At 40.4% G+C, this 26,765-nt stretch overlaps 1 protein-coding gene across 4 annotated transcripts in view; it reads left to right on the plus strand.

The window, feature by feature from the left end:
* Positions 1 to 26,765, plus strand: part of ZSWIM5 (zinc finger SWIM-type containing 5) — a 194,680-nt gene that overhangs the window by 145,718 nt on the left and 22,197 nt on the right. The window contains exons 6-11 of one of the 4 annotated variants that reach the window (XM_055341810.1): positions 13,186 to 13,365; positions 20,688 to 20,864; positions 23,306 to 23,323; positions 24,162 to 24,293; positions 24,807 to 24,937; positions 26,300 to 26,582. In XM_055341810.1, coding sequence (XP_055197785.1) covers positions 13,186 to 13,365; positions 20,688 to 20,864; positions 23,306 to 23,323; positions 24,162 to 24,293; positions 24,807 to 24,937; positions 26,300 to 26,582 — 921 coding nt within the window. Of the gene's footprint in view, positions 1 to 13,185; positions 13,366 to 20,687; positions 20,865 to 23,305; positions 23,324 to 24,146; positions 24,294 to 24,806; positions 24,957 to 26,299; positions 26,583 to 26,765 lie in introns of all 4 variants that reach the window. The other 3 variants (XM_055341809.1, XM_055341808.1, XM_055341811.1) reach the window with 3 other exon arrangements.

The raw sequence follows: 26,765 nt of genomic DNA on the forward strand, positions 1-26,765 counted from the left end.
GTCTTTTAGTTTTTTGGACTGTTTCTTTTGCTGTGCAGAAGCTTTTTATCTTGATGAAGTCCCAATAATTCATTTTTGCTTTTGTTTCTCTTGCCTTCATGGATGTATCTTGCAAGAAGTGGCTGTGGCCAAGTTCAAAAAAAGATGTTGCCTGTGTTCTCCTCTAGGGTTTTGATGGAATCTTGTCTCACATTTAGATCTTTCATCCATTTTGAGTTTATCTTTATGTATGATGTAAGAGAATGGTCTAATTTCATTCTTCTGCATGTGGATGTCCAATTTTCTCAGCACCATTTATTGAAGAGACTGTCTTTTTTCCAGTGGATAGTCTTTCCTGCTTTGTTGAATATGAGTTGACCATAAAGTTGAGGGTCCACTTCTGGATTCTCTACAAAGCATATTTCTTGAAAAACTTGTCTGCAGTCACCCTTTCCACTTTGTCTCACATACATTCTATCTTGAGCCCACTATAATTGAGTTTTCATTGCTGCCACTTTATTCAAGTTGCTCTTGTCAAAATCACCAGTGACTTCAGTATTGTTAGACACAGTTGTCAATTTTCTGTTGTTATCTTATTTGACTTTTTAACAGGGCATGGACATAATTTAGCCAACCTTTCCTATAGTTTCCACTGACATGTTCCTCATTTCCATCCAAAGACCTCATCAGGATGGCCTTTACCATCCATATTGCTACCAACACTCCATTCAGGATTACTAAGGAGATAAGACTTTACAAGCCTCTGCTTTTCCTTCTGGGACCTCACCAGAATCATCCTTAAAGGTCTTTTCACAGCAGCAAAGGCTTTTTCAAGCAGGCAACTGAAAATTCTTCCAGCCTCTACCCTTTACCCAGTTCCAAAACTGCTTTCAGATTTTCAGGTATTTCTTATACAGCACTCCACTTGTTGGTAACAGTTTTTGTCTTAGTCTGTTTGGGGTGCTACAAAAGAACCATAGACTAGGTGACTTACAAGCATTCTTAGAACTTTGAAGACATTTCTCTGTTGCCCTCCAGCTTCCACTTGCCATTGTGAAGTACCAGGCCATTCTGGTTCAGGAGAATATCGTGTCTTTTCTCTGTGGAACCATATGTTTTCTCTTTGTCATCATTAATCTGAAATTTCACACTGATATCACGTACTGTTGGTCTTGTAATCTTTTTTTAAATCAACCTTCTTGGAGAAGGAGTTAGGACGGAGGAGTGGTAGGGAAACCCTGGGCTTGTCTTGTCCTTCAGACATAGCTAGATCAAGATCAAATCATTTTGAACAATGGGAAATTGATCTGAGGACTAAGAAAATACTATGCACAATTTGAGGGAGAGAATGTGGCATATGCAAGGTTTGGAGATATGAATTGGAGGAGAGAAAAGCCACAGTGCTGTGGTGGGGAGGGAGCTGGAGAGAGACTAGTGTGTCAAGTTTGCACAAGATGCCAAAATCTGTGGTGTGGGGATCCCCTGGGTTGCACTAGGAGAGAATGATCCCCTTCCAGGAATACATTTGGAAGAGGGTATATTGCCTCTCGAAGGACAAAAGACCCACTGGGCACCACTGAGCAGCCATTTAATAGCAGGGTACAGAGGCAGGTGCAAAGGACAGATAACCTGGTTGCAGTTTTTGGCAATGCTTCCCCATAGATTCCAGACACCTGCATGGCCATGGGACTGCTTTTCTGGGACAGAACAGTGCGGCCACAGCGCTGTATCTCCTCCAGAGGAAGCGAGTGGTCCACACCTTGCCAGGTCCTTTAAGATTTGGAATTTTGAATCCCAGCCTCCAGCCAGAGATAAAACACAGGAGAACTGTGGTGCTGGATCTGCCAGCGGCCCAAGGCACTGACAGGTTTAGGGCAGGGATCTGCCAAAGCCTGGAACACAGAAGGGAAGATTGTTCACTTTTCTGTGAGGGCCTTCTGAACTGTGGTGGCCGCAAGTTCCACTCCCTTCAGGACAAGAGGGTGGGATGACATTATCTTCCACCCGCACTTCCAGGTCCCACCCCCACAAGCACAGTCAGATGTCAGAGAGAAACACAGAAACCCCAAGGGGGGCTGGAATTACTTACACCAAACCCCACCACTCTCTAGGGGCATCTTTACTAGGGCAGGTCTGACTGTGAGCCGGTGTAGTGGGGACCAACACAAGCCCTCTGCATGTACCAAGTCCACTAATTATAGAGTGTCCCAAAGCATCAGCTTCAGTTCTGGTAGAAATAGGACTAGGTTATTTATTTATTTTTCCCCTTTTGAATCAGGCTTATAGTTTTCTATTTGTTGGTTAGTTGGTTGGTTTTCTTTTTCTCGGTTTTTGGATCAGGCTTTTTTTTTCCTTTCTCCCCCTTCCCCCCCCCCTTTTTTTTAAGAAATGCAGAGGAGGAAGGACAGAGAGAGAAGGAGAGAGTAATCCTAAGCAGGCTCCATGCACAGTACAGAGCCCAACGCTGGTCTTAATCTTATGACCCTGGGATCATGACTTGAGCTGAAATCAAGAATCCAACATTTAACCAACTGAGCCCTCTTTCTTTCTTTTTCTTTCTTTCTTTTTTTTTTTTTTTTTTTTTGAATCGGGCTTGTAATTTTTAGTTTGTCTCTCTCATTTTTTTCCCTTTTTCCTTGGATCAGTCTATTTCTTTTTCAGGCTCATCTTAAGAAATGAACCCAATGACAGAACATGATAGACTAATTCTGGGAAACGAACAAGGGGTAGTGGAAAGGGAGGTGGATGGGGAGTTGGGGTGACTGGGTGACAGGCACTGAGGGGGGCACTTGATGGGATGAGCACTGGATGATATGCTATATGTTGGCAAATTGAACTCCAATTAAAAAAAAAAAAAGGAAACAAATCCAAGTATACCTAGTTAAAGGTCCAGACAATCCCCACTGCAAGCAAGGAGGAACTCTGCAGAGGACTGACTGACCTGCGGGAAAGCGCAAGCAAAAACACAATAGCAGAGTGCACATAGCTTACACGAGAAATACTTCGTGAAGTGCCAGGCCCTGGGCAGTGTATGACTCCTTAATACTCTTACTCTTTATATAGTATTTCTCTCAGGAGCAGGAAACATAACAAGCTTTCATAACATGCAAAAGATAGGCACCTAGACATAATGACAAGACAGGAATTCTCCCCAAAAGAAAGATCAAGAAATCACAGCCAGAGACTTGCTCAAAACAAATATATGCAATAAATCTGAAAAAGAACTTAAAACAACAGTCATGAGAACACTGGCTGGGATTGAAAGAAGCATAGAAAACACCAGAGAAACCTTTGCTGCAGAGATAAAAGACTTAAAAACTAGTCAGGCCAAAATAAAAAAATGTTATAATCAAGATGCAAAACCTGGATAAAAGACAAAATTATAGAAAATAATGAAGCTGAAAAGAAGAGGGAAAGAAAACTATTAGATCACAAATATAGACTTAGGGAATTCAGCAGTTCATCAAGCACAAAAACATCCATATCATAGGAATTCCAGAAGATGAAGAACAGGAAAGGGGTCAGAAAGTTTATTTGAACAAATTATAGCTGAGAATTTCCCCAATATGGAAAAGAAACAGGTATTCAAGGCCAAGAGGCACAGAGAACTCCCCTCAAGATCAACAAAATAGGGTAACACCAAGACATATCAGAGTGAAACTTACAAACTATAAAGATAAAGAGAATTCTAAAAGCAGCTAGGGACAAAAGGTCCTTAATCTATAAGGGTAAATGCATAACACTGGCAGCAGACCTAGCCACAGAAATGTGGCAGGTCAGAAGAGTGTCATGATATATTCAACATGCTAAATGGGGAAATATGCAGCCAAGAATACTTTATCCAGCAAGGCTGTCGTTCAGAATAAGAGAGATAAAGAGTTTCCAAGACAAACAAAAACTAAAGGAGTTCATGAATACTAAATCAGCTCTGCAAGAAATATTAAAGGGGATCCTAAAGAGAGACTAAAAGCAAAGACTAAAAAGGGACAACCTACAGGAACAGTGACTTTACAGATAATACAGTGGCATTAAATCATATCTATCAGTAATTACTATGAATGTAAATGGACTAAATGCTTCAATCAATTATACAGTATCAGAATGGATAAAAAAGACAACACCCATTGATATGGTGCTTACAAGAGTCTCATTTCAGACCCAAAGACACCTCTAAATTGAAAGTGAGCTGGTGGAGAACCATCTATCATGCTGTTGGACATCAAAAGAAATCTGGAGTAGCCATCCTTATATCAGACAAATTAGATTTTATTTTTATTAAAAATTAGATTTTAAACCAAAGACTGTAATAAGAGATGGAAAAGGGCACCATATCATAAGGGATCTATACAATAAGAAGATCTAATAATTAAATATTTACACCCCCAACTTGGCAGCAGATAAATTATACATCAGTTAATAACAAACTTAAAGAAACTCATTGATAATAATACATAATTATCAATTATGTATTAGTAGAAACTTTCAATTAGTAGGGACTTTGATACCCCACTCACAGCAGAATGCACATTCTTTTGAAGTGTACAACAGAACATTCTCCAGAATAGATCACATACTGGGTCACAAGTCAGGCCTCAACTGGTACTAAAAGATTGAGATAATACTATGCATATTTTCAGACCACAATGCTGTGAAACTTGAAATCAACCATAACAAAAAAATCGGGGGATTCCTGGGTGGCTCAGTGATTTAGCACCTGCCTTTGGCCCAGGGCACAATCCTGGAATCCCAGGATCGAGTCCCACATCAGGCTTCCTGCATGGAGCCTGCTTCTCCCTCTGCCTGTGTCTCTGCCTGTGTGTGTGTGTGTGTGTGTGTGTGTGTGTGTCGTGAATAAATAAATGAAATCTTAAAAAAGAAAAAAGAAAAAAATCGGAAAGACCACAAAATATGTGGAGGCTAAAAAACATCCTACTTAGGAATGAATGGGTTAACCAGGAAATTGAAGAAGACATTAAAAAAAAATACATGAAAACAATTGAAAATTAAAACACAACAGTCCAAAACCTTTGGGATGAAGCAAAGGCTATCCTAAGGGCGGGGGGGCGGGGGGGGGCGGGTATATAGCAGTACAAATCTTCCTCAAGAAGCAAGAAAAGTCTCAAATATACAACCCGGGACCCCTGGGTGGCACAGTGGTTTAGCGCCTGTCTTTGGCCCAGGGCGCGATCCTGGAGACCCAGGATCGAATCCCACGTCAGGCTCCCAGTGCATGGAGCCTGCTTCTCCCTCTGCCTGTGTCTCTGCCTCTCTCTCTCGCTCTGTGACTGTCATAAATAAAAAAAAAAAAAAATCAAATATACAACCTAATCTTACACCTAAAGGAGCTGGAAAAAGAAAACCAAATAAAGCCCAAAACCAGCAGAAGAAGGGAAATAATTAAGATTAGAGCAGAATTCAGGGAGCCTGGGTGGTTTAGTCGGTTAAGCATCTGTCTTCAGCTGAGGTCATGATTCCAGGGTCCTGGGATAGACCCCCACATCAGGCTCCCTACCAGACAGGGAGCCTATACTTCCCCTGCTTGTGCACACTCTCTCTCCCTCTCTCTCTCTCAAATACATAAAATCTTTTTTAAAAGATTAGAGCAGAATTAAATGATGTAGAATATTTTTAAAAACAGAACAGATTGGGGGGATCCCTGGGTGGCGCAGCGGTTTGGCGCCTGCCTTTGGCCCAGGGTGCGATCCTGGAGACCCGGGATCGAATCCCACATCGGGCTCCCGGTGCATGGAGCCTGCTTCTCCCTCTGCCTGTGTCTCTGCCTCTCTCTCTCTCTCTCTCTCTCTCTCTCTCTCTCTCTCTCTGTGACTATCATAAATAAATAAAAATTAAAAAAAAAATTAAAAAAAAAACAACAGATCAACAAAACTAGGAGCTAGTTCTTTGAAAGAATTAACAAGATTGATTAGGCAATCTGGAAAAAATGGATAAATTCCTAGAAACATATAAACTACCAAAACTGAAACAGGAAGAAATAGAAAATCTGAACAGACTCATAAGCAGCAAAGAAATTGAATCAGTAATCAAAAATCTCCCAACAAAGGATCCAAGGCTGAATGGCTTCTCAGGGGAATTCTACCAAACATTTAAAGAATACTTATTCTTCTGAAACTGTTCCCAAAAATAGAAATCAAAGGGGGGCACCTGGGTGGGTCAGTGGTTGAGTGTCTGCCTTTGGTTCAGGTTTTGATCAAGTCCTGGGATCAAGTGCTGAATCGGACTGCCCACAGGGAGCCTGCTTCTCCCTTTGCCTATGTCTCTTCCTCTCTGTGTCTCTCATGAATAAATAAATAAAAATCTTAAAAAAAAGAAAAAAGAAATGGGAGGAAAACTTCCAAACTCATTCTATGAGGCCAGCATTACCTTGATTCCAAAAGCAGACAAAGACCCCACTAAAAGGGAGAATTACAGACCAATATCCTTGATGAACATGGATGCAAAAATTATCAACAAGATACTAGCTAATCAGATCCAACAGTACATTAAAAGGATTATTCACCATGATCAACTGGTATTTATTCCTGGGCTGTGGGTGGCTCAACAAACACACACATCAATCAATGTGATCACCACATTAATAAAAGAAAGGGTAAGAACCATATGGCCCTCTTAATGCAGAAAAAGCATTTGACAAAATACAACATCTTTTTTTTTAAGATTTTATTTATTTGTGAGAGACACACACAGGGGGGGGGGGGGGGCACTGGCACAGGTAGAGGGAGAAGCAGGCTCCATTCAGGAAGCCTGGGTCTCCAGGATCACGCCGCAGGCTGAAGGTGGCGCTAAACCGCTGAGACCCGGGCTGCCCAGCATCTTTCTTGATGCAAACCCTCAAGAAACTAGGGATAGAGGAAACATACCCTCAACATCATAAAGGCTATATACAAAAGACCCACAGCTAATATCATCCTCAATGGGGAAAAACTGAGAGCTTTTCCCTTAAGATCGGGAACAAGATAAGGATGTTCACTTTCACCACTGTTGTTCAACATAGTACTGAAAATCCTAGCCTCAGCAGTCATACAACAACAGGAAATAAAGGCACCCAAATCAGCAAGGATGAAGTTAAACTTTCACTATTTGCAAATGACATGATACTCCATGTAGGAAACCTGAAAGACTCCACAAAAAAATTGCTAGAAATAATACATGAATTCAGCAAAGTCGCAGGATATAAAAATCAACATACAGAAATCTGTTGCATTCCTGTATACACATAACAAAGCAGCAGCAGGAGAAATCAAGGAATCAATCCCATTTACAATTGCACGAAAACCCATAAGATACCTAGGAATAAACCTAACCAAAGAGTTGTAAAATATCTGTATTTTGAAAAATATGGAACACTTAGGAAGGCAGTTGAAGAAGACACAAAGAAATGGAAAAACATTCTTTGCTCATGGTTTGAAAGAACAAATATTGTTAAAATGTCTATACTACCCAAAACAATCTACACATTCAGTGCAGTCCCTATAAAAAAAAAATACCGCCAGCATTTTTCATAGAGCTAGAACAAACAATCCTAAAATTTTTATGGAACCACAAAAGATCCTAAATAACCAAAGTAGGGTTAAAAGCCGAAGCTGGAGGCATCACAATTCGACTTCAAGCTGTATTACAAAGCTGTAATCATTAAGACAGTATGGTACTGGCACAAAAACAGACACATAGATCAGTAGAACAGAACCCAGAAATGGACCCTCAATTCTATGGTCAACTAATCTTCAACAAAGCAGGAAAGAATATCCAATGGAAAAAAGACGGTCTCTTCAACAAATGGTGTTGGGAACACTGGACAGCTACGTGTAGAAGAATGAAACGACTGTTTCCTCACACCATACAGAAAAATAGTCTCAAAATGGTTGAAAGACCTAAATGTGAGACAGGAATCCATCAAAATCCTAGAGGAGAACACAGGCAGCAGCCTCTTTGATCCTGGCCACAGCAACTTCTTACTAGACATGTCTCCAGAGGCAAAGGGAAACAAAAGCAAAAATGAATAATGGGACTTCATCAAGATAAAAAGCTTTTGCAAAGGAAACAATCAGCATAACTAAAAGGCAACAACTGACAGAATGGGAGAAGATAGTTGCAAATGACATATCAGATAAAGGGCTAGTATCCAAAATCTATAAAGAACTTATTTTTAAAAACTTATCAAACTCAACATCCAAAGAACAAATAATCCGGGACACCTGGGTGGCTCAGTGGTTGAGTATCTGCCTTTGGCTTGGGATCGTGATCCCCGGGTCTGGGGATCAAGTCCCATATCAGGCTTCCTGTGAGGAGCCTGCTTTTTCCTCTGCCTGTGTCTCTCATGAATAAATAAATAAAATCTTTTAAAAACAAAACAAAACAAAAAACAAATAATCCAGTTAAGAAATGGGCAGAAGACATGAACAGAGATTTCTCCAAAGAAGACATACATTTGGCCACATGAAGAAATGCTCAACATCACTCATCATGGAAATATAAATCAAAAGCACAGTGAGATACCACCTCACAGCAGTCAGAATGGCTAAAATTAACACAGGAAACAACAGGTGTTGGGGAGGATGCAGAGAAAGGGGAACCTTTTTACACTGTTGGTGGGAATGCAAACTGGTGCAGCCACTCTGGAAAACAGTATGGAGGTTCCTCCAAAAGTTAAAAATAGTACCCTACGACCTAGCAATTGGCACTACTAAGTATTTATCCAAAGAATACAAAAATAGTTATTTGAAGGGGCGCATGCACCCCAGTATTTATAGCAGCACTGTCAGCAATAGCCAAATTATGGAAAAAACTCATATCCATCTGCTGATAAATAGATCAAGAAGATGTGGTATATACATATATGATGGAATATTACTCAACTAATCTGCTTAAGCATCTGGCTGGCTCAGTCAGTAGAGCATGTGACTCTTGGTCCCAGGATTGTGTGTTTGAACCTCACATTAGGTATATAGATAACTAAAAATAAATAAATAAACAAACAAGCTTTAAAACATCTAATTTGCTTAATACTCAGTAGGTCTTCTCAAATGGGAAGCTTACACCTTTTAATTTGAAATGTTTTCTTGATAAATTTTTCATTTCCTCACCCTTATTTTCTCTCTTTGTCAGGAACTATATCTGTTATTTGAATATTAGCTTTAAGTTACTATGCAACAGGCTTAGAGTACAAACAGTCTAGATCAAGAATAAGAAAATAGAGGGTTCCAGAGGGATTTCTCTAATGAAGGTAGTGAAATTGCTAGATTATTTCATGTGACTGAACATACTAAATAGAGATTGATTCTCGAATTTTATTTTTTTTCTTTCATTGTTTTGTTGCATTTTTGTTTTTGTCTTTTATCTTCTGGAAGTGTCCTCAGTTTTATCTTTCAGCCATCTTAAAGACTTTATTTGTTTATTTGAGAGTGTGAGAGGGATAGAGCATGAGTTGTGGGGGGAGGGCAGAGGGAAAAGGAGAAGCAGACTTCCCCCTGAGTAGGAAGCCTGACATGGAGCTAGATCTCAGGACCCCTAGATTACAACTTGAGCGGAAGGCAGATGCTTAACCAGCTGAGCCACCCAGCACCCCATCAACCATCTTAATAATTTGTAATCATTTTTTTCCATCATATTTTTAATTTCCAAGAGCCCATTTTTTGTTGTTGCATCCTGTACTTTTTTCATAGATGCGGTATCTTCTCACTTTGAGGATCTCTTACAAAGGTTTTTTTCTTTAAGTTTTCTCTCCTCTGTCTTTTTTGTATTTCCTCTAAGTTTTCCTTCTTTCTGTTTGCTTTGTTTTCTGTCCTTTATGTAAGATGCTTTCCTCAGATATCTAAAGTTTCTTAGATGTCCATTCCTATTGAAGAGTAACACTTAAGAGCTAAAAGGAAGCTCAGGGCGGGTGGGGTGGTCTCTTAATTAGTTTAATCAAAGATGATCCGGCTAGGCTTTTTCAGTGGAGAGCCCCAACTACAGTATCTGCCATGTTTTTCCCCCTTGGGTTGATTTGTTTCAAGATGAATCCTGTAGTCTCTTGTCTCTGAGTTACAAACCTGTCACAGTCTTCTTAGAACCAAGTAGGGAGAAGAGGGTTGGGTCGGGTGGGGGGTGGGGGGAGTATCCATTTGTTCAATATGTATATCTTCCCTGATCCCTCAATTTGTGGTATGGACACCTCACTCATGGCTGTACATAATATTTCCAATCCAGAGCCTCTCTGAGTCAACCTTCCCAGTGAGTAGAGCTCTGGTCTTCTTCCAGGAGAGGGAAGGAGCAGGCACTCAGCTACCCTGAATAGAGGAAGAACTCTGAGAGCAGATCTTTGAGATCTTTGACAAACGTCTAACCAATTTTACGAATTTCAGCCTCACTTTCAGCACGGTTCTGCAGCATGAATCAGTTCTGCTTCTGGGCTTTCCTAACTGTTGATGGAAGTTTCAACTTTGTTCTGCTGTTAGCTATTACTCATCCACACGCTATCCAGATTTTTTTTTTTAAGATTTTATTTAGGGGGATCCCTGGGTGACGCAGCGGTTTGGCGCCTGCCTTTGGCCTGGGGTGCGATCCTGGAGACCAGGATCGAATCCCATGTCGGGCTCCCGGTGCATGGAGCCTGCTTCTCCCTCTGCCTATGTCTCTGCCTCTCTCTCTCTCTCTCTCTCTCTCTCTCTCTCTCTCTCTCTATCATAAATAAATAAAAAAATTTAAAAAACAGATTTTATTTATTTATTCATAGGGACACAGCTAGAGAGAGAGGCAGAGACACAGGCAGAGGGAGAAGCAGGCACCATGCAGAGAGCCCGACGTGGTACTCGATCCTAGGTCTCTAGGATCACACCCTGGGCTGCAGGCGGCGCTAAACCGCTGCGCCACCAGGGCTACCCCGCTATCCAGATTCTAAAATTTTGTGGCTGTTCTCTTTATTTCTCCCATTCTCTGTATCTATGTGAGTTTATGCCTGTTTTTATCTGTTTATTTTCATTTTAGTGAGGTTTCAGAAGGAAATAGTGGTTAGCTAGCTATCTTTAACAAGAATTAATTCATGTTTATTCTTCAACTGAAATGTCATTTCCTTTCTATAACTTCTCCTGAGTCCACATGCAGAATTCATTGCTCCATCATGTATATTCTCATGGGATTTTATGTATGTCTATGATATGTATGTCTTTGCCATACTTCATTTTATTATTTGAGTGAATCCTAACTGTAATTCTCTTTAGAGTTATCATAGTATAATAATATTTTATTACATAATATAGTTTATTTTTTTAATATTTTACTTATTCATGAGAGACATAGAGAAAGGCAGAGACATAGGCAGAGGGAGAAGCAGGCTCCCCACAGGGAGCCTGATGTGGTGCTCGATCCCAGGTCCCTGGGATCACGACCTGATCCAAAGGCAGATGCTCAACCACTGAGGCATCCAGGTGCCCTTATTACATAGTATAGTTTATATTTCATGTTAAATTTTAATTTGTTAGATACTTATTAAAAAAGATTTATTAATTTGACAGCACAAGCAAAGAGGAGTAGCAAGCAGAGGGAGAGGGAGAAGCAGACTCCTCATTAAGCAGGGAGCACAACGTGGGGCTTGATTCCAGGACCCTGGGATCATGACCTGAGCTGAAGGCAGACACTTAACCAACTGAGCCACCCAGGCACCCCTCATGGTAGATTTTTTAAAACTGAGTCAATAGGGATCCCTGGGTGGCGCAGCGGTTTGGCACCTGCCTTTGGCCCAGGGCGTGATCCTGGAGACCCGGGATCGAATCCCACATCGGGCTCCCAGTGCATGGAGCCTGCTTCTCCCTCTGCCTATGTCTCTGCCTCTCTCTGTGTGTGTGTGTGTGACTATCATAAATAAAAAATAAAAAAAATTAAAAAAACTGAGTCAATAGAAATGAATTTTCACCATCTTCAGGTAGTATCTGAAATTGAAGCTAAAAATCCCCTTTAAAACATTTCTATTTGAGCTTAAGGGGCCTTGAAATAGTATTTCAAAGTACCTCTGTCCAAAGATGTAGCTTTATCTCAAAGGATTTTTTGTTTGAAATACTCTACAGCCAGGTTTATTGCTGATTTGAGATTGAGCCTACATCTGGCTCAGCCACATAGCCAACCCTGAAAAGAAGAAGCAGGTTTGCTTGAAAAAGGGGTGATGTGGTAAGAGAAACAGTAGTCATTGGTTATATGGAATATGTAATATTCTGCTACAGTGACAGAGAAGATCCAAGAATGTGATAGTTTTAAGGCATCATAGTTATCAACAGTATCAAAATCCAAGCTGAAATAAACCATTTTTCTTGGAAAAATGGAAATACTAAAATTCTATGTGCCAAGTAATATGCTAGGCCTTTTACAAATGTTATTTCATTTAATTCTTATAATATCCCTACAAAGTAGTTGCTTTTATGCTATCAGTTTTACAGTTGAGGGATTTGAGGTTCAAAAAAATCTAAGGTGAACTAATCAAAAATTGATATCTTTCCTGAGCACCTCTCTCTGACCTCTGTCCCGTTAAGTGCTCTTCCTGTATGCTGCTGTTGCACCCTGAACATATATTTATCTTAACACTCATCTTATTCAAATGTCATGTTTATGTATTTCTCCCATTAGACAGTTCCTCAAGGGTTGGAACAATGTCTTATTCTCCAGTAGGAGAATAGGCCTTAAATGTAGAAAGCTCTCAATAAATAATATGTTAGACTATAAATCTGAGCTCAGAATTCAAGCTCAAATCTATCTTGTTCCTCATTACAGGCACACATCCAGATATCCAGATTACCAATACTTTAAGGAGGCTTTGGAGAGGAAAAATAAGCCATTTCTGAAAACTTTAGCAGATTTAAGTTTTGTTTTGTTCTGTTTTTTAAGATTTTATTTATTTATTTATTTATTTATTTGAGAGAGAGCACAAGTGTGGGGGGGGGGTGACAGGCAGAATGAGAGGGACAAGTAGAGTCCCTTCAGAGCAGGGATCCTGATGCGAGCGGGGCTGGATCCCAAGACCCATGACCTGAGCAGAAGGCAGATGTTAAACTGACTGAGCCACTCAGGCACCGTAGATTTGATTTTTTATATTAAGAAAAGCTGATGTTTTGGGGAACTTTTCCTGCCAACTAAAAATGGAAGGGAAGAGTAGCCTGAAAAATTAAAACTTACACATATATCCAAGGAAAGATATCAGAATGTTGGTTCCTTTATTTCCAGGGGCCTTATGGGTGTGCATCATTTTAAATCCACATTGCAAACTGGAAGAGAAGTCCTGTTGGCTACAGCAGCTGCAGAAGTGGAGTGACCTGGATGTCTGTCCCCTGGAGGATGGGAACTATGGGCATGAGCTACCCAACATCACCAATGCGCTTCCCCAAAATGCCAGTCACAGCCCAGGTGAGCTATATATCCTTCTAGGTTCTTTGTGCCTGGAACACCAAAAGTGGGAGGTAAAGCTCTAGAACAAAGGTGGCCAGACAGTTGGCTATCAGTACTGTCATCCTAAATAAGAAAAGCCTGTCCTTTTGTTTTTCTTGAAATTCCACGCCTTAAATAAGGGTAAGCTTTTTACCTTTGACATTTGGGGATGCTGTGTCTTTTCCCATATCTAGAGTGTCCTTTCAGTGCCCACAATAAATTCCTGCATTAATCCTCTTTACCTTTCAGTTCCTCATGACCAATGGGACTCAGTTGGGATTGGTTTTAGCTTAGAAGGCCTACCTCAAGGGAAGGATGGAAGGCCTGCAAAAAACAGCATGCATGAGTGCATTCATTCATTCATTCATTTTTTAAAATGCCCTGACAATTGTTTTTTTTTACTTTCTCTATTTTCCTCAAATTTTTATTTTTTTAAATTTTTTTAAAAGATTTTTATTTATTTATTCATGAGAGACACAGAGAGAGAGAGGCAGAGACATAGGCAGAGGGAGAAGCAGGCTCCATGCAGGGAGCCCGATGTGGGACTTGATCCAAGAACTCCAGGATCACACCCTGGGCCAAAGGCAAGCACTAAACCGCTGAGCCACCCAGGGATCCCCTCAAATTTTTAATAAAGCAAATAGCTAGGATGGACTATCTTCCCAAATTACTGCTAATACTCTTGTCCCATTTTAAGACAAATCCAGTACAGTGATACTGTACCCTCTGCCTTTTGAGCCCCTGGCCTACAGATATCTCTGAGCATCAGCATGCTGTCTGCTATTGGCAACTAATTGCTCCTTAGCCCATTGGGAAACTTTATTGGTAGGAGATTTTTTTTCAGACACTGATTTCACATGTCCCTTCTATTTTAAGAGATAAATCTAGTATTTTTAATCTCAAGGAGAAAGTAATTTAAATTATTGTTCTGGCGAGGCCTGCATCTACTGTACCATAACTGATTGTCAGTATATTTAAGGCAACTAAGGTAAACAAGTTTGAAAAGGCTACAGTTTTGCCACTTCTTTATGCTGCGTTTTACTGGCACTCATGTAACCTCCACAACACACCATCCCTTTAGTATTGGTTTTGGATTGGCATAGAGTCAAATGCATATAGAGATATGCCTCCAGTCTGGCAATTTCTTCCTGATCATACTGGTTGCTTATGGTTGCTTAGTATTACTGGTTCTCATTTGAGGATGTTGCTTCTTCTGCAGTCTTCTCAAATTGTGGCTGATTTAGCTCTCGAGTCTCTATACCTAATGGAGCAATAGGTATCTCACTTATTCTTCATTGCCATTCTCATATCATTGTCCTTATCTCCTTCTTAAAATACCCCCCCCCCCGCTTTAAAGTTTATGCTGTCAAAATGTACTGTCTGCTACCCTTCTGGTTTTGGTCATTTGTAGACCTGGGTCAGTCCCCCTCATTTCTTTTCTTTTTTTTTTTTTTTAAGATTTTATTCATTTATTCATGAAATAACAGAGAGAGAGAGAGAGGGAGAGGCAGAGAGAGACACAGGCAGAAGGCAGGCTCCATGCAAGGAGCCTGACATGGGACTTGATCCTGGGCCTCTAGGATCACACCCTGGGCCAAAGGCAGGTGCCAAACCACTGAGCCACCCAGGGATCGCAGTCCCCTTCATTTCTTGAAGATTTTTGGCTATTGGCTCAGTAACACCGCTGTCACTACTTCTATTATAATTGTTGGCAATTTCAATAGCCACACAGATGATCCTTCCAATATTCTAGCCTCAATTCTTTGACCTCCTCTCTTTTAATATGTCTTACCTTCCACCATAATTGAGCCACATAATCCCAAGATCACACCCTAAACCTTGTCATTGTTAATAACCGCCTTCTTCATAATCTCAATTTCAGGCAGCTCTAAATACCATCATCAGTCTTGCTAGTTTATTTTCTTTAATATCCCAATTCCAATAATTCTTTGACCCATTGAGACTTTTGATTCTACCACTTTTTCATTCTCCTGGTAGCCTCATTTTCTTCCTTATCTTGGTTAGATTCCTTGGTGAATAATTATAATCATTCCCTCACATACACACTCAACCTCCTCTTTCCCTTCATTTCACGCAGATAGTAACCTTAGGGGATGCCTGGGTGGCTCATCGGTTGAGCATCTGCCTTCAGCTCACGGGGTGATCCCAGGGTCTCAGAATCGAGTCCCACATCGGGCTCCTTGCCTGGAGACTGCTTCTCCCTGTGTCCCTGCCTGTGTCTCTGCCTCTCTCTCTCTCTGCCTCTCATGAATAAATAAATAAAATCTTAAAAAAAAAAAAAAAAAACCACTAACCTTGGTAGCTCAGTCTCACTAACTCCTCAGTACTCACACCCACACAGCTGAAAATAGTGAAGAGAAACAAAACCATGTGGTAAGTAGTCTTACTTCAAGTTTATGACCACTGATTCAAATGAGTCCATAGTATTATCCATACATCCACCACATTTCCCTAATCTATGCCTCCTTTTACTCTTTTAAATTACTGTTTCATACGTCTTTCCTTGAAAACTTTATTTCCTCTCCTTCCTCACTTTCCGCTGATGGCCTTGCTTTCTGTTGACTGAGATATAGAAGCAATCACAAGAGAGTTTCCATGACTCTCTCAATATATCTGCCTCTGTCTGTGCCTCTTCCTTTTCCCCAGTTTTTATTTGTGCTTCTAAGCCCAAGCTCTCTACCTATTCTCAAGATCCTAGTCCTTCTCTTTTATCCAGGATTCTATCTCTTTTATCACTCCAGAAATTATCTTCCCCCTCTCCTGCTTCACAGATTTTTGTGGAGTATTCCTGTGAGTATACAAGTACATTGCTTTCTCTCTCATCACAAAACAAAACACACTCATGTTGTTCCCATATGCCTGTTTAGCTACCACCCTGTTTCTCTAAGGTAGTAGAAATAAGTGGTAGAATTAAGAAAAGTAATTTTAAAAATAGTATATATTTATTATCTCTGCTTCTGCTCGTATTCTCCCTTAAACTCACTCTAGTCAGCTTTCATCTTTCCACTACTGAAACTGCTCTTGTATGGGTTACTTATGCTAAACATGGCCAAATCTGGTGGCTAATTCTCAATAATAATCTTACCTGACCTACTAGCACTATTTGTTACAATTGTTTACTTTCTCCTTGAAACCTTTTTTAATCTTATTTCCAAGACACTACTCTCTTAGTTCTGCTCTTCATTGGTTCCTCCTTCTCAGCCTCCTTTACTGTCTCCTCCCCACTTCCTAATCTAAAATGTTAGTGTGCCTAAGGCTCCATCATCAAACCACTTCCCTCTATATATACACTACTTTGGTGATTGCATTGTTTTGATAATCATCTGTATACTAACTACTCCCTAATTTATATCACCTTGACCTTTTCCTCCCAACTCCAGACTTGTATGCTCAACTACCTTTTCAGTATCTCCACTTAGATATTAATAGGCACTTCAGTAGGATATCTTACCTGCCAAGCCCTACCGAAACCTGCTCCTCCTATAGCTTTCCCTATCTCCATGTATGACAGGTCTGCCTTAAAAACCATGGAGTAGTCATTCTTGATTGTTTTCTCTCACTCGAAATCTAATCCGTAAGTAAATCCTATTGGCTTTACCTTCAGAATATGTCTAGAATCCATCATATTTTTTCCTAATTTTTATTTAAATTTTGTTTAGTTAATATTCAGTGCAATATATGGTTTCAGGAGTAGAAATCAGTGATTTATCACTTACATACAGCACCCAGTGCTCATCTCAACAAACGCCTTCCTTAATACTCATCACCCTTCTAGCCCATCTCCCACCCACCCCCCTCAATTACTCCTCGGTTTGTTCTCTGTCTTTAAGTCTTTATGGTTTGTTTCCCTCTCTCTTTTTACTTTTTCCCCCTCCCATATGTTCATGTTTTGTTTCTTAAATTACACATATGAATGAAATTTATCTTTCTCTGACTTTTTTCACTTAGTATGATACACTGTAGCTCCATCTACATCACTGCAAATGGTAAGATCTCATTCTTTTTGATGGCTGAGTAATATTCCATTACACACACACACACACACACACACACACACCGCATCTTTATTTGTTCAACAGTTAATGGACATTTGGGCTCTCTCCATAGTTTGGCTATTGTTGATAGTACTGCTGTATATAAACATCAGGGTGCATGTACCCCTTCCTATCTGTATTTTTATATCCTTTGGGTAAATATCTAGTAGTATAGTTGCTGTTTTGTAGCGTATCTCTATTTTTAACTTTTGGAGGAACCTCCAAACTGTTCTACAGAGTGGCTGCAGCAGTTTATATTCCCACCAACAGCGCAAGAGGGTTCCCCTTTCTCTGCATCCTCACCAACACCTATTATTTCTTGTGTTATTACTTTTAGCCATTCACAAGTACGAGATGGTATCTCATTGTGGTTTTGGTTTGTATTTCCCTGATGATGAGATACATTTTTTTCATGTATCTATTAGCCATCTGGATATCTTCTTTGGAAAGGCATCTATTCGTGTCTTCTGTCCATCAGAATCCATATATTCTTTTTTTAAAAAAAGATTTTATTTATTTATTCATAGGAGACACAGAGAGAGAGAGGCAGAGACACAGGCAGAGGGAGAAGCAGGTTCCATGCAGGGACCCCAAGGTGGGACTCAATCCCGGGACTCCAGGATCACACCCTGGGCTAAAGGCAGGCACTAAACCACTAAGCCACCCAGGGATCCCCTGGAATCCATATATTCTTATTACCTCTGCTGCTTATTAACTAGCCAAGTTGCCATCATCTTTCGTAAATTATTGCAGTGACCTAATTGCTCTTCCTGCTTCTGCCTTTCCACCTCATGGTCTTTTCTCAGTACTGTTGCCAGTTATCCTCTTAAGAAGCAGGTCACATCATACACCTTCAACAGCTCAGTGGCTTCTTATCTTTCACTCATGGCCTGGAAGGCCCTCGATGATCTAGCTTCCTAGTATCCCTCTGACCTCATCTCCTATGATTTTCCTGCTTGCTCATTCCATTCTAAGCACACTGGCCTCCTCACTACCCTCAAACACTCCAAAGATGTACCCACGTCAGGATTTTAGCATTTGCTGTTCCTTTTGCCTGGAATGCTCTTCCCTTAACATCTCTAAGACTTTAAGTCTGTTCAAATGTTGCCTTATTAGAAACCATTCTGAATAAGACAATAACCCCAACCCAAAACCAGCCCGCCTTTCTTTCTTCCTAATTCTGCGTTAGTCTTTTCTGTAGAACTCATGATCATCTAATATATCTGGTATACTGTATATTTATTCAGCCATCTCTGCCCATTTATTTTTTAAATATATTTTTTTAATTTTTATTTATTTATGATAGTCACACAGAGAGAGAGAGAAAGAGAGAGAGAGAGAGGCAGAGACATAGGCAGAGGGAGAAGCAAGCTCCATGCAGCGGAAGCCCGACGTGGGATTCGATCCGGGGTCTCCAGGATCACGCCCTGGGCCAAAGGCAGGCGCTAAACCGCTGCGCCACCCAGGGATCCCCATCTCTGCCCATTTAAATGTAAAGTTCCAAGAAGGCAGAGACTTTATATATCCTCAGCATCTATACAAGTACCTGCCATGTAGTAGGCTCTCGTTATTTGCAGACTTGATGAATATTGGGAGCCTAGGGGCACCTGGGTGGCTCAGTGGTTGAGTCTTGGCCTTTGGCTCAGGTCATGATCCTGGGGTCTTGGGATTGTGTCCCACATCGGGCTCCCAGTGGGAAGCCTGCTTCTCCCTCTGCCTATGTCTCTGCCTTTCTCTATTCACGAATAGGTGAATGAAATTTTTAATACACACACACACACACATACATACAGAGAGAGAGAGAGACTGAGAGAGAGGAAGAGAGAGCGCCTAATCCCCACTGTGGGCTGAGCAGACCCAAGGTAGAGTCTCAGTTCAGCAAGAGAGGGGTTTAGACTGCAGCCAGTAGAAGGCACATTGTGCTACTGAGGGACAGTATGAAGGAGAATAGCATGACAGTATCTACTGAAATAACAATATTATTTCAAGCTATTTCAGTAGGTCTTGTCATGCTATTCTAATTTAATCATCTAAACCCATACTTTATGGAATGTATCACATTCTGAAGAGATGACCATATTCTAAGGACTTTTGCTTAATTAATGAATATGTTCATTTCTTTCATCTTCATTCTGAATCCTCTGGCTTTCCCTCCCAGTTTTTTTGCATAGGCTCAGTGGATGTACACCTCATTTGGGCATCTCTGGAAACATCTGATAAGGTATCAAGGGTACTTTATCCCTTGATCCCAAAATAGTTCCAGTTGCCCTTAATCTGGCAGAGAGTCAGTTAAATAATCCTTTATGGGTTTTTAAATTTTTCCTTAAATGTAATTTCTATGAGTCCTTCTATCTCCACAGTTTATGATAAGGTATCTTTCATTTGGTCTTTCTATACTCCACCCTTAAGAATTGAGCATTCTTTCTCTAAACTGTTTTGGTTTCCTTGCAGCCCTTTTCCTGAAGAGAAATGACATGGTAAGAGTCCATGTTAATTAGTCTTTTGTCAGCATCAATTTTGCATATTAGAGAACAAGACTGCAAGCTATAGCTATCAGCGTAATAAAGGGACCACAATACACAGGGCTTCTGCTTTTTTTCAGCTTTTAATATCAATTACATGGAAGTCCTTAGTCTGATAAGGGTCATGCTGTAAATGAGACAGGTTATGGATTGGCCGGAGAAATTACCTAGCTGCTTCTCTCTTCTTCTGACTTCTGTAGAAGCAGTTTGTATCCTCATAATTGAGCAACTGAGCACCACTGTCATTCTTCTCTTTTTTTTTTTTAATTTTTATTTACTTATGATAGTCACACAGAGAGAGAGAGAGGCAGAGACACAGGCAGAGGGAGAAGCAGGCTCCATGCACTGGAAGCCCGACGTGGGATTCGATCCCGGGTCTCCAGGATCGCGCCCTGGGCCAAAGGCAGGCGCCAAACCGCTGCGCCACCCAGGGATCCCTCATTCTTCTCTTTTATGTGGCTCTCAGTCCTAGGAGAAATTGGTCTCCTGTAGAAGTAGAAAGGCAGCCATAGGTCTCTGTAGAAAGGTTCTTCTCACAGATGGCACAGACACATTAAGGGCTATCCAATAAAGAGGTAGCACAACAAACACCCAGACAGATGACAGAGTGTCTGCTCTCACTGACCACATACTATCCTTCCCATCCTCCTACTCTGAAGAAGACGTAAGAGTTAGAGTTTCAGATTACCTGTCATTGAACTGCTGCATTTCTTTCTTTTCCCAGACTCCTTATCCCGACCAAGACGAACAGTGTTCACTAGAGCCATTGAGGGCCGTGAATTACATTGGCAGGACAGCCACTTACAGCGAATAATAAGCAGCGATATATATACAGCTCCTGCCTGTCAGCAGGAAAGCGAGAGACTACTGTTTAATTCCCAAGGCCAGCCGCTGTGGCTTGGTAAGTGTACCTCTCCTCTACTCTAAGAATTTCAGAGGCCAGTCTTACCTCATGCCAGACCAGAACTGCATAGGTGCTGGCAACACAACTACAATTTGGACAGATCTTTTAGGACCTTAACTAGGGACTCAGAGTACTTATGTGAGGCCTCAGCCATTTGCATGTGTACTTAGCTGAGGTATAATGGCCTCAAACAGAGAAATTTGTATTCTGTTTCCTGAGTTTTAGGAGGGGTAAGGAGTTAGTAATCTCAAAGAGTACTAATAAAACCATTAAAAAAAAATTAAACATCAGTTCATAGTCCCTTAGCAGTTGCTGAGCAACAGTATAATCTACTCTGAAATTAATATATTTTGCTTAAAAAAGCACTAGTTTTGAAACTTAAATTACTCTGTGCTAGTAGCTTAGGGCATTAATGCATTTGTCACCAAGCTGTCTTTTCTTCCCTTCCACCTTTCCTTCCTTCCTTCATCATAAGGGAACAGAGCTGTACCATTGTAGGTTTAAACCTTCCCCTGGCTGGCTATTAGTCTCTTCTTGACTTTATCACAGGATTCCCATTCCAAATCAGACACTTTTAAAAAATACTCATTTTCTGAGTCTTACAACAGCGACATATACATTTTTATATCTTCTCCCAATTCCCTACCTCCATCCTTCACCCCATTTGTCTTTCTCAAGATCTTGCTGAATATGCATATGCCCTATTTCTCTCTTGATAGCCTTGGCCCCACTCACTGTGGGCCACTATCTGAAGTCTCCTTTGGTCACCTTTTTTCTTCTCTGATATAACACATCTAAAACATAAATCTAACAATCGTATGAAAATATACACCTCATCAGTAAACAAAACTGAAAATCAAAACAACACTGAATTACGATTTTTTGATTGTCAGATGGTCAGAGATTTTTAAAGTAAAAATAATTAGTTCATGGTGTGGGAAAGGTTACATGGAGATACTTACCCTCATTTACTACTGGTAGAAATGTAAATGCCTATCTGAAGGATATTTCAATAATACTTATCAAAAACTATTAAAATATATTCATACCCTTTGATCCAGGAATTCTACATCTAAGAATTTATCCTGAGCTATAGTTAAGAATATATGTAAAGCTAGGGGGTTTATTAGAGCATGGATGTAAATAATGTACAGATGAGAAAAATTGAAAATAATCTAAATGTCTAACAATAGAGGATTAATTGAGTCAATGGATAATACACATATATTCAGAGGAATGATATATCGTCATTTTTAACGTTATAGAGGTATATTTAATGATACAGAAAAATTTTACAATATGTTACTCAATGGAAAAATCCAGTTACAAAACAATAATTATAATATCATCCCTTGGGGGCACCTGGGTGGGTCAGTTGGTTAAGTTGGACTCTTGATTTTTTGGCTCAGGTCATGATCTCAGGGTGGTGAGATCAAGCCTCAAGTTGGGCTTCATGCTCAGAGGGGAGTCTATTTCTCTCCCTCTCTCTCTGTCTCTCTCCCTCTCCTGCCTACCCCTACCCTTGTTCATGTTTTCTCTCTCTCTCTCTCTCTCTCAAATAAATAAATCTTTAAAAAATAATCATACCATCCCATGTGTATACATATATATATAACATATATATATATACTCACACACACATATTATACATGTATGTATACACACACATACATATGCATACATATACACAAAACTGGAAATAATGGTTACCTCTGATTTTTATTTTATATTTTACTTATCTGTATTTTCAAATTTTCTGCAATTATTTCTGTGATGATTAATGTTATCTTTAAAATAAATCACAAAATGGGGGCACCTACGTGGCTCAGTCAGTTAAGCATTCAACTCTTTTTTTTTTTTTTTTTTTTTTTAGCATTCAACTCTTGATCTCAGTTCAGTTCTTGATCTCGGGGTCACAAGTTTGAGCCCTGCACTGGGCTCTGTGGTAGGCATGGAACCTATTTAAATTTAAAATAAAAAAAAAATCACAAAATGAACCAATAATCTCATTTTAATCACTTGCCCATTTATAAGCCTTTGATGCTCCTCCATTATCCTTTTTTTTAAGATCTTTTTTTTATTTATTCATTCATGAGAGACAGAGGGAGGCAGAGACATAGAAAGAGGGAGAAGCAGGCTCCCCACAAGGAGCCCAACATGGGACTCGATCCCGGACCACAGGATCACGCCCTGAGCTGAAGGCAGACACTCAACTGCTGAGCCACCCAGGCATCCAGGTCCTCCATTATCCTAAGTTAAATCCAATCTCCTTATAATGGCATCCCAGACTCTACATTTCCAGGTTGTCTCTAGTCACATAACCTAACTCTACACAGAACTATTTGCCATACCCAGAAGATGCTGTATAGAATATTTTTTATATTTTTATTTATATGCCTTTATTTATATGTTATCTTTGCTTATGTTCTTTTTGCTAGGAATGCCTTTCCCTGTTTGTCCACCTATTTAAAATCTTGCTAGGGCAAATTGAACACCAATAAAAATAAATTTATTATTAATAAAATAAAAATTAAAAAATAAAAATAAATAAAATAAAATCTTGCTAGTTCTACAAAGTGTAGCTCAAATATTATTTTCTCTCTGTATATATTACTGTCATGTCATTCATTTTTGACTGTTTTATAATAATCTGTTTATATATCATTTGTGAGGTCTTTGAGGGAAGTGACCATCTTATTCACCTTTGTACTTCCTTTGCCTGGCAAACTAGCTGGCATATAATAGGTTCTCAGGAAATGTAGGATTAATAAATGAATGAGGCCTTTCTCTTTAGGCAGTTAGTTGCTACCTCTACTGGGTTCCCATAGTACAAGTTCACAAAGAGGTACTACATTTTATTGTCATAGTTGTGTCTTCCTTTCTATATCATACCATTCTATGAAGGCTACATGGTAGCTCTTTGAAGGTAGTGCCTGTGACTTATTCAACTCTATATCCTTTTTTTTTTTAAGATTTTATTTATTTATTCATGAGAGACACAAAGAGAGAGGCAGAAGGATAAGCAGGTTCCCTGCAGTGAACCTGATGCAGGACTTGATCCCAGGATCCCAGGATCACAACCTGAGCCAAAGGCAGACGCTCAACCACCAAGGCATCCTTCAACTCTATATTCTTTAAAGATAAAACATAGGTCTTGGTTCACAGTAGATGTCAGTTGAATTTTAGGAACTGAGCCAAACACAAACTCCCTTTGTCAAGCATGAATTTTCCTGATTGGAAAATCTAACCCAACCAAAATATTTTCTTCTCATCTGCTAGAACACGTGCCTACAGCCTGTGCACGGGTTGATGCCCTGCGTTCCCATGGTTATCCAAAAGAGGCCCTCAGACTCACAGTGGCCATTATCAATACTCTGAGGTTGCAGCAGCAACGGCAGCTGGAAATCTACAAGCATCAGAAGAAAGGTTAGTGATAAGGAGCCATCTTAACTCTTTAGACTGGGGCTGATGAGAATCTGATGGGAATCTTTAGGGGCTATATGGCGTACTATTTAATTTTCATTAAGTTTCATGGAGTGGCAGGGGCTAGGGAATTTCAGGCTTTTCTACCAGCTGAGTGGTAGAAAAGTGAGCCTAAGGGTTTTTTTTAATCTGCAAAATGGGAATAATAATGCTGGTCAGCCTCTCTCACAGGCAGCTGGAAGGCCCACTAAGTTCTTGCATAAGAAAACTCTCTTTAAACTGTAAAACTATATTTACATATATGTGTTGCCAGCAAGAAGCCTAAATGCAGACCTCAAGACCTTATAGCTGGCTAATAAGCTTGTGACCAGTCCTATGAATCCAAGGCAAGACAATCTGGGAAGATTTTTAAGTTGCAAGGCCAATGCCTAAAAGAGACTAGTGAGGAGACCCAGGCAGGGACAGAGAGAAATGTGACTTTATCATTTTCTAAAATCTGGATCCGTTTATTTCCAGAACTGTTACAGAGAGGAACCACAACCATCACAAACCTGGAAGGCTGGGTGGGCCACCCCCTGGATCCCATTGGCTGCCTGTTTCTCACTTTGACTGAGGCCTGCCGTCTGAATGATGATGGCTATCTGGAAGTGTCAGGTACAGGGGTCAGCCTGAGGAGAACTAGAACTGGCCTTGGCCTAGTCTGGCCTCCCTTCCCTGCCAGACTCTGTTCTACATTTACTGAAACCTTTTTCCTCTTATCCAACTTCACCTTAGAGGTTTCCTTAGGCTCATCTCTTTGCCACCCTGTGAACTGGCCCTGTCCTGTTCTCCCATTTTACCTTGCCAGCCTTCCTTTGCTCCTCTTACTTCCATACTATGAATGCCTGAAGAGTATGATCCAAAGGGAATAAGAGGAGCAACAGGGATTTCAGGAGGCAGAGGCCAAGTATCAGAGCAGTCTTGAAGTGGAAAGAACTTCCAACAAGAAGAGTGTGTGTAACCCTTGCAATTGCGTAAGACTCTCATGGGTCCTTTGAACTTTCTTCCTCATGATGGTTATATTCTAATTTTACCAATGAGAACTAGAAGGGAAGAGACTTAGTAGTCTCAATGTAGCAAGGACTAGAGACAGAATTGGCTTTTCTCTCCTTTTGCCATCACCATATTATATACCTACATCTATTAGAGTATTTAGCCCACTGCATTACAATTTATTTATAAGTAATTATCTTACTAGACTTCAGCTCCTTGAAAGTAGAAATTATGACTTACTTATTTTGTGATCCCAGCACTTAAGTGCAATACCTTTCCTTTAATAGTCTTCCATAAATAATTACCAGATGAGTGGAGGGGAAAGAAAAGAAACCAAGACTTTAAACTCCTGTAATACTTAAAACCTGTGCTCTTTTTCTGAAACTCTGAGCCCAGAGGTGGAACATATAAAGTAATAATAACATAGAAGTTGGAAATGTTACAGAAGTAATAGCTTAACTGGATGGATTTGGATTTCTCTGGGTAGAGATACAAGGGGTGGCCCCAGTCTAAGCTAGAGCTGCCCTTATTGTCCCTCTAATCCCCTGAAAGGAAGTCATCACCTTTGGTCTGTTTCATCTGCACAGTGACACTTACATCTTGAAAACCTGAGATTGCACTTGGAATTTATTCACCAATGACGTACACTTAGCTTCTTTCATATAATAGGCCCTGGAGATGCATACGGCAAGGTGCTCATACTTTAGGGAAGCAGACATAAAACCAGATAAGTATGGTATTAGATAATGTGTTAGCAAAAGATTAATATAAGATCTACTTCTTCCCAACTGGTCTAGCCAGTTCACATATTGGGAAAGAATTAGAAATCTTTGTGGCTCTGTATAATCTTTTTTCAGGATATTTTCCTTACTGCTCTGAGGTTCTGACTCCGCTTCCCTGTGATATCTGCTGACCTAACTGTATTTCCAAAGTGGGAGGGAGAGAGGAGTATAAGAATCCACAGAGCTGACCTAAAGAATCTGGTCCTGTTGCCCTCAGATATGAATGAAAGCAGACCCCCTGTGTACCAGCATGTACCTGTGGCTACAGGCTGCCCAAACAGCCATGAGTCCTTCCTGTCATTGGCCCTGGAAGTTGCTCTGATGGGGATGGGTCAACAGAGGGTGATGCCTGAAGGCCTCTACGCACAGGACAAGGTGTGCCGTAATGAGGAGCAGCTCCTGAGTCGACTTCAGGAACTGCAGCTGGATGATGAGCTAGTACAAACACTGCAGAAACAGTGCATCTTACTACTAGAAGGTAAGTAGAGAAGGGCTTTTGTCACAGTACCTTAGGCCTGTAACTCTGGGTTCCTGTCTCTAACAGAGCACTGTACAGAATCGTTTTTTACATTAAAGTGTAGTTCAAGTTCTCCTGGCTAGCAAACATGTGCAGGATCCTACAGTTTAAGTACAGCTTGGCAAATAGAAGCATGTAGATAAA

Source organism: Nyctereutes procyonoides, unplaced genomic scaffold (genome assembly GCF_905146905.1).
Source record: "Nyctereutes procyonoides isolate TBG_1078 unplaced genomic scaffold, NYPRO_anot_genome, whole genome shotgun sequence".
Classification (NCBI taxonomy): domain Eukaryota; kingdom Metazoa; phylum Chordata; class Mammalia; order Carnivora; family Canidae; genus Nyctereutes; species Nyctereutes procyonoides.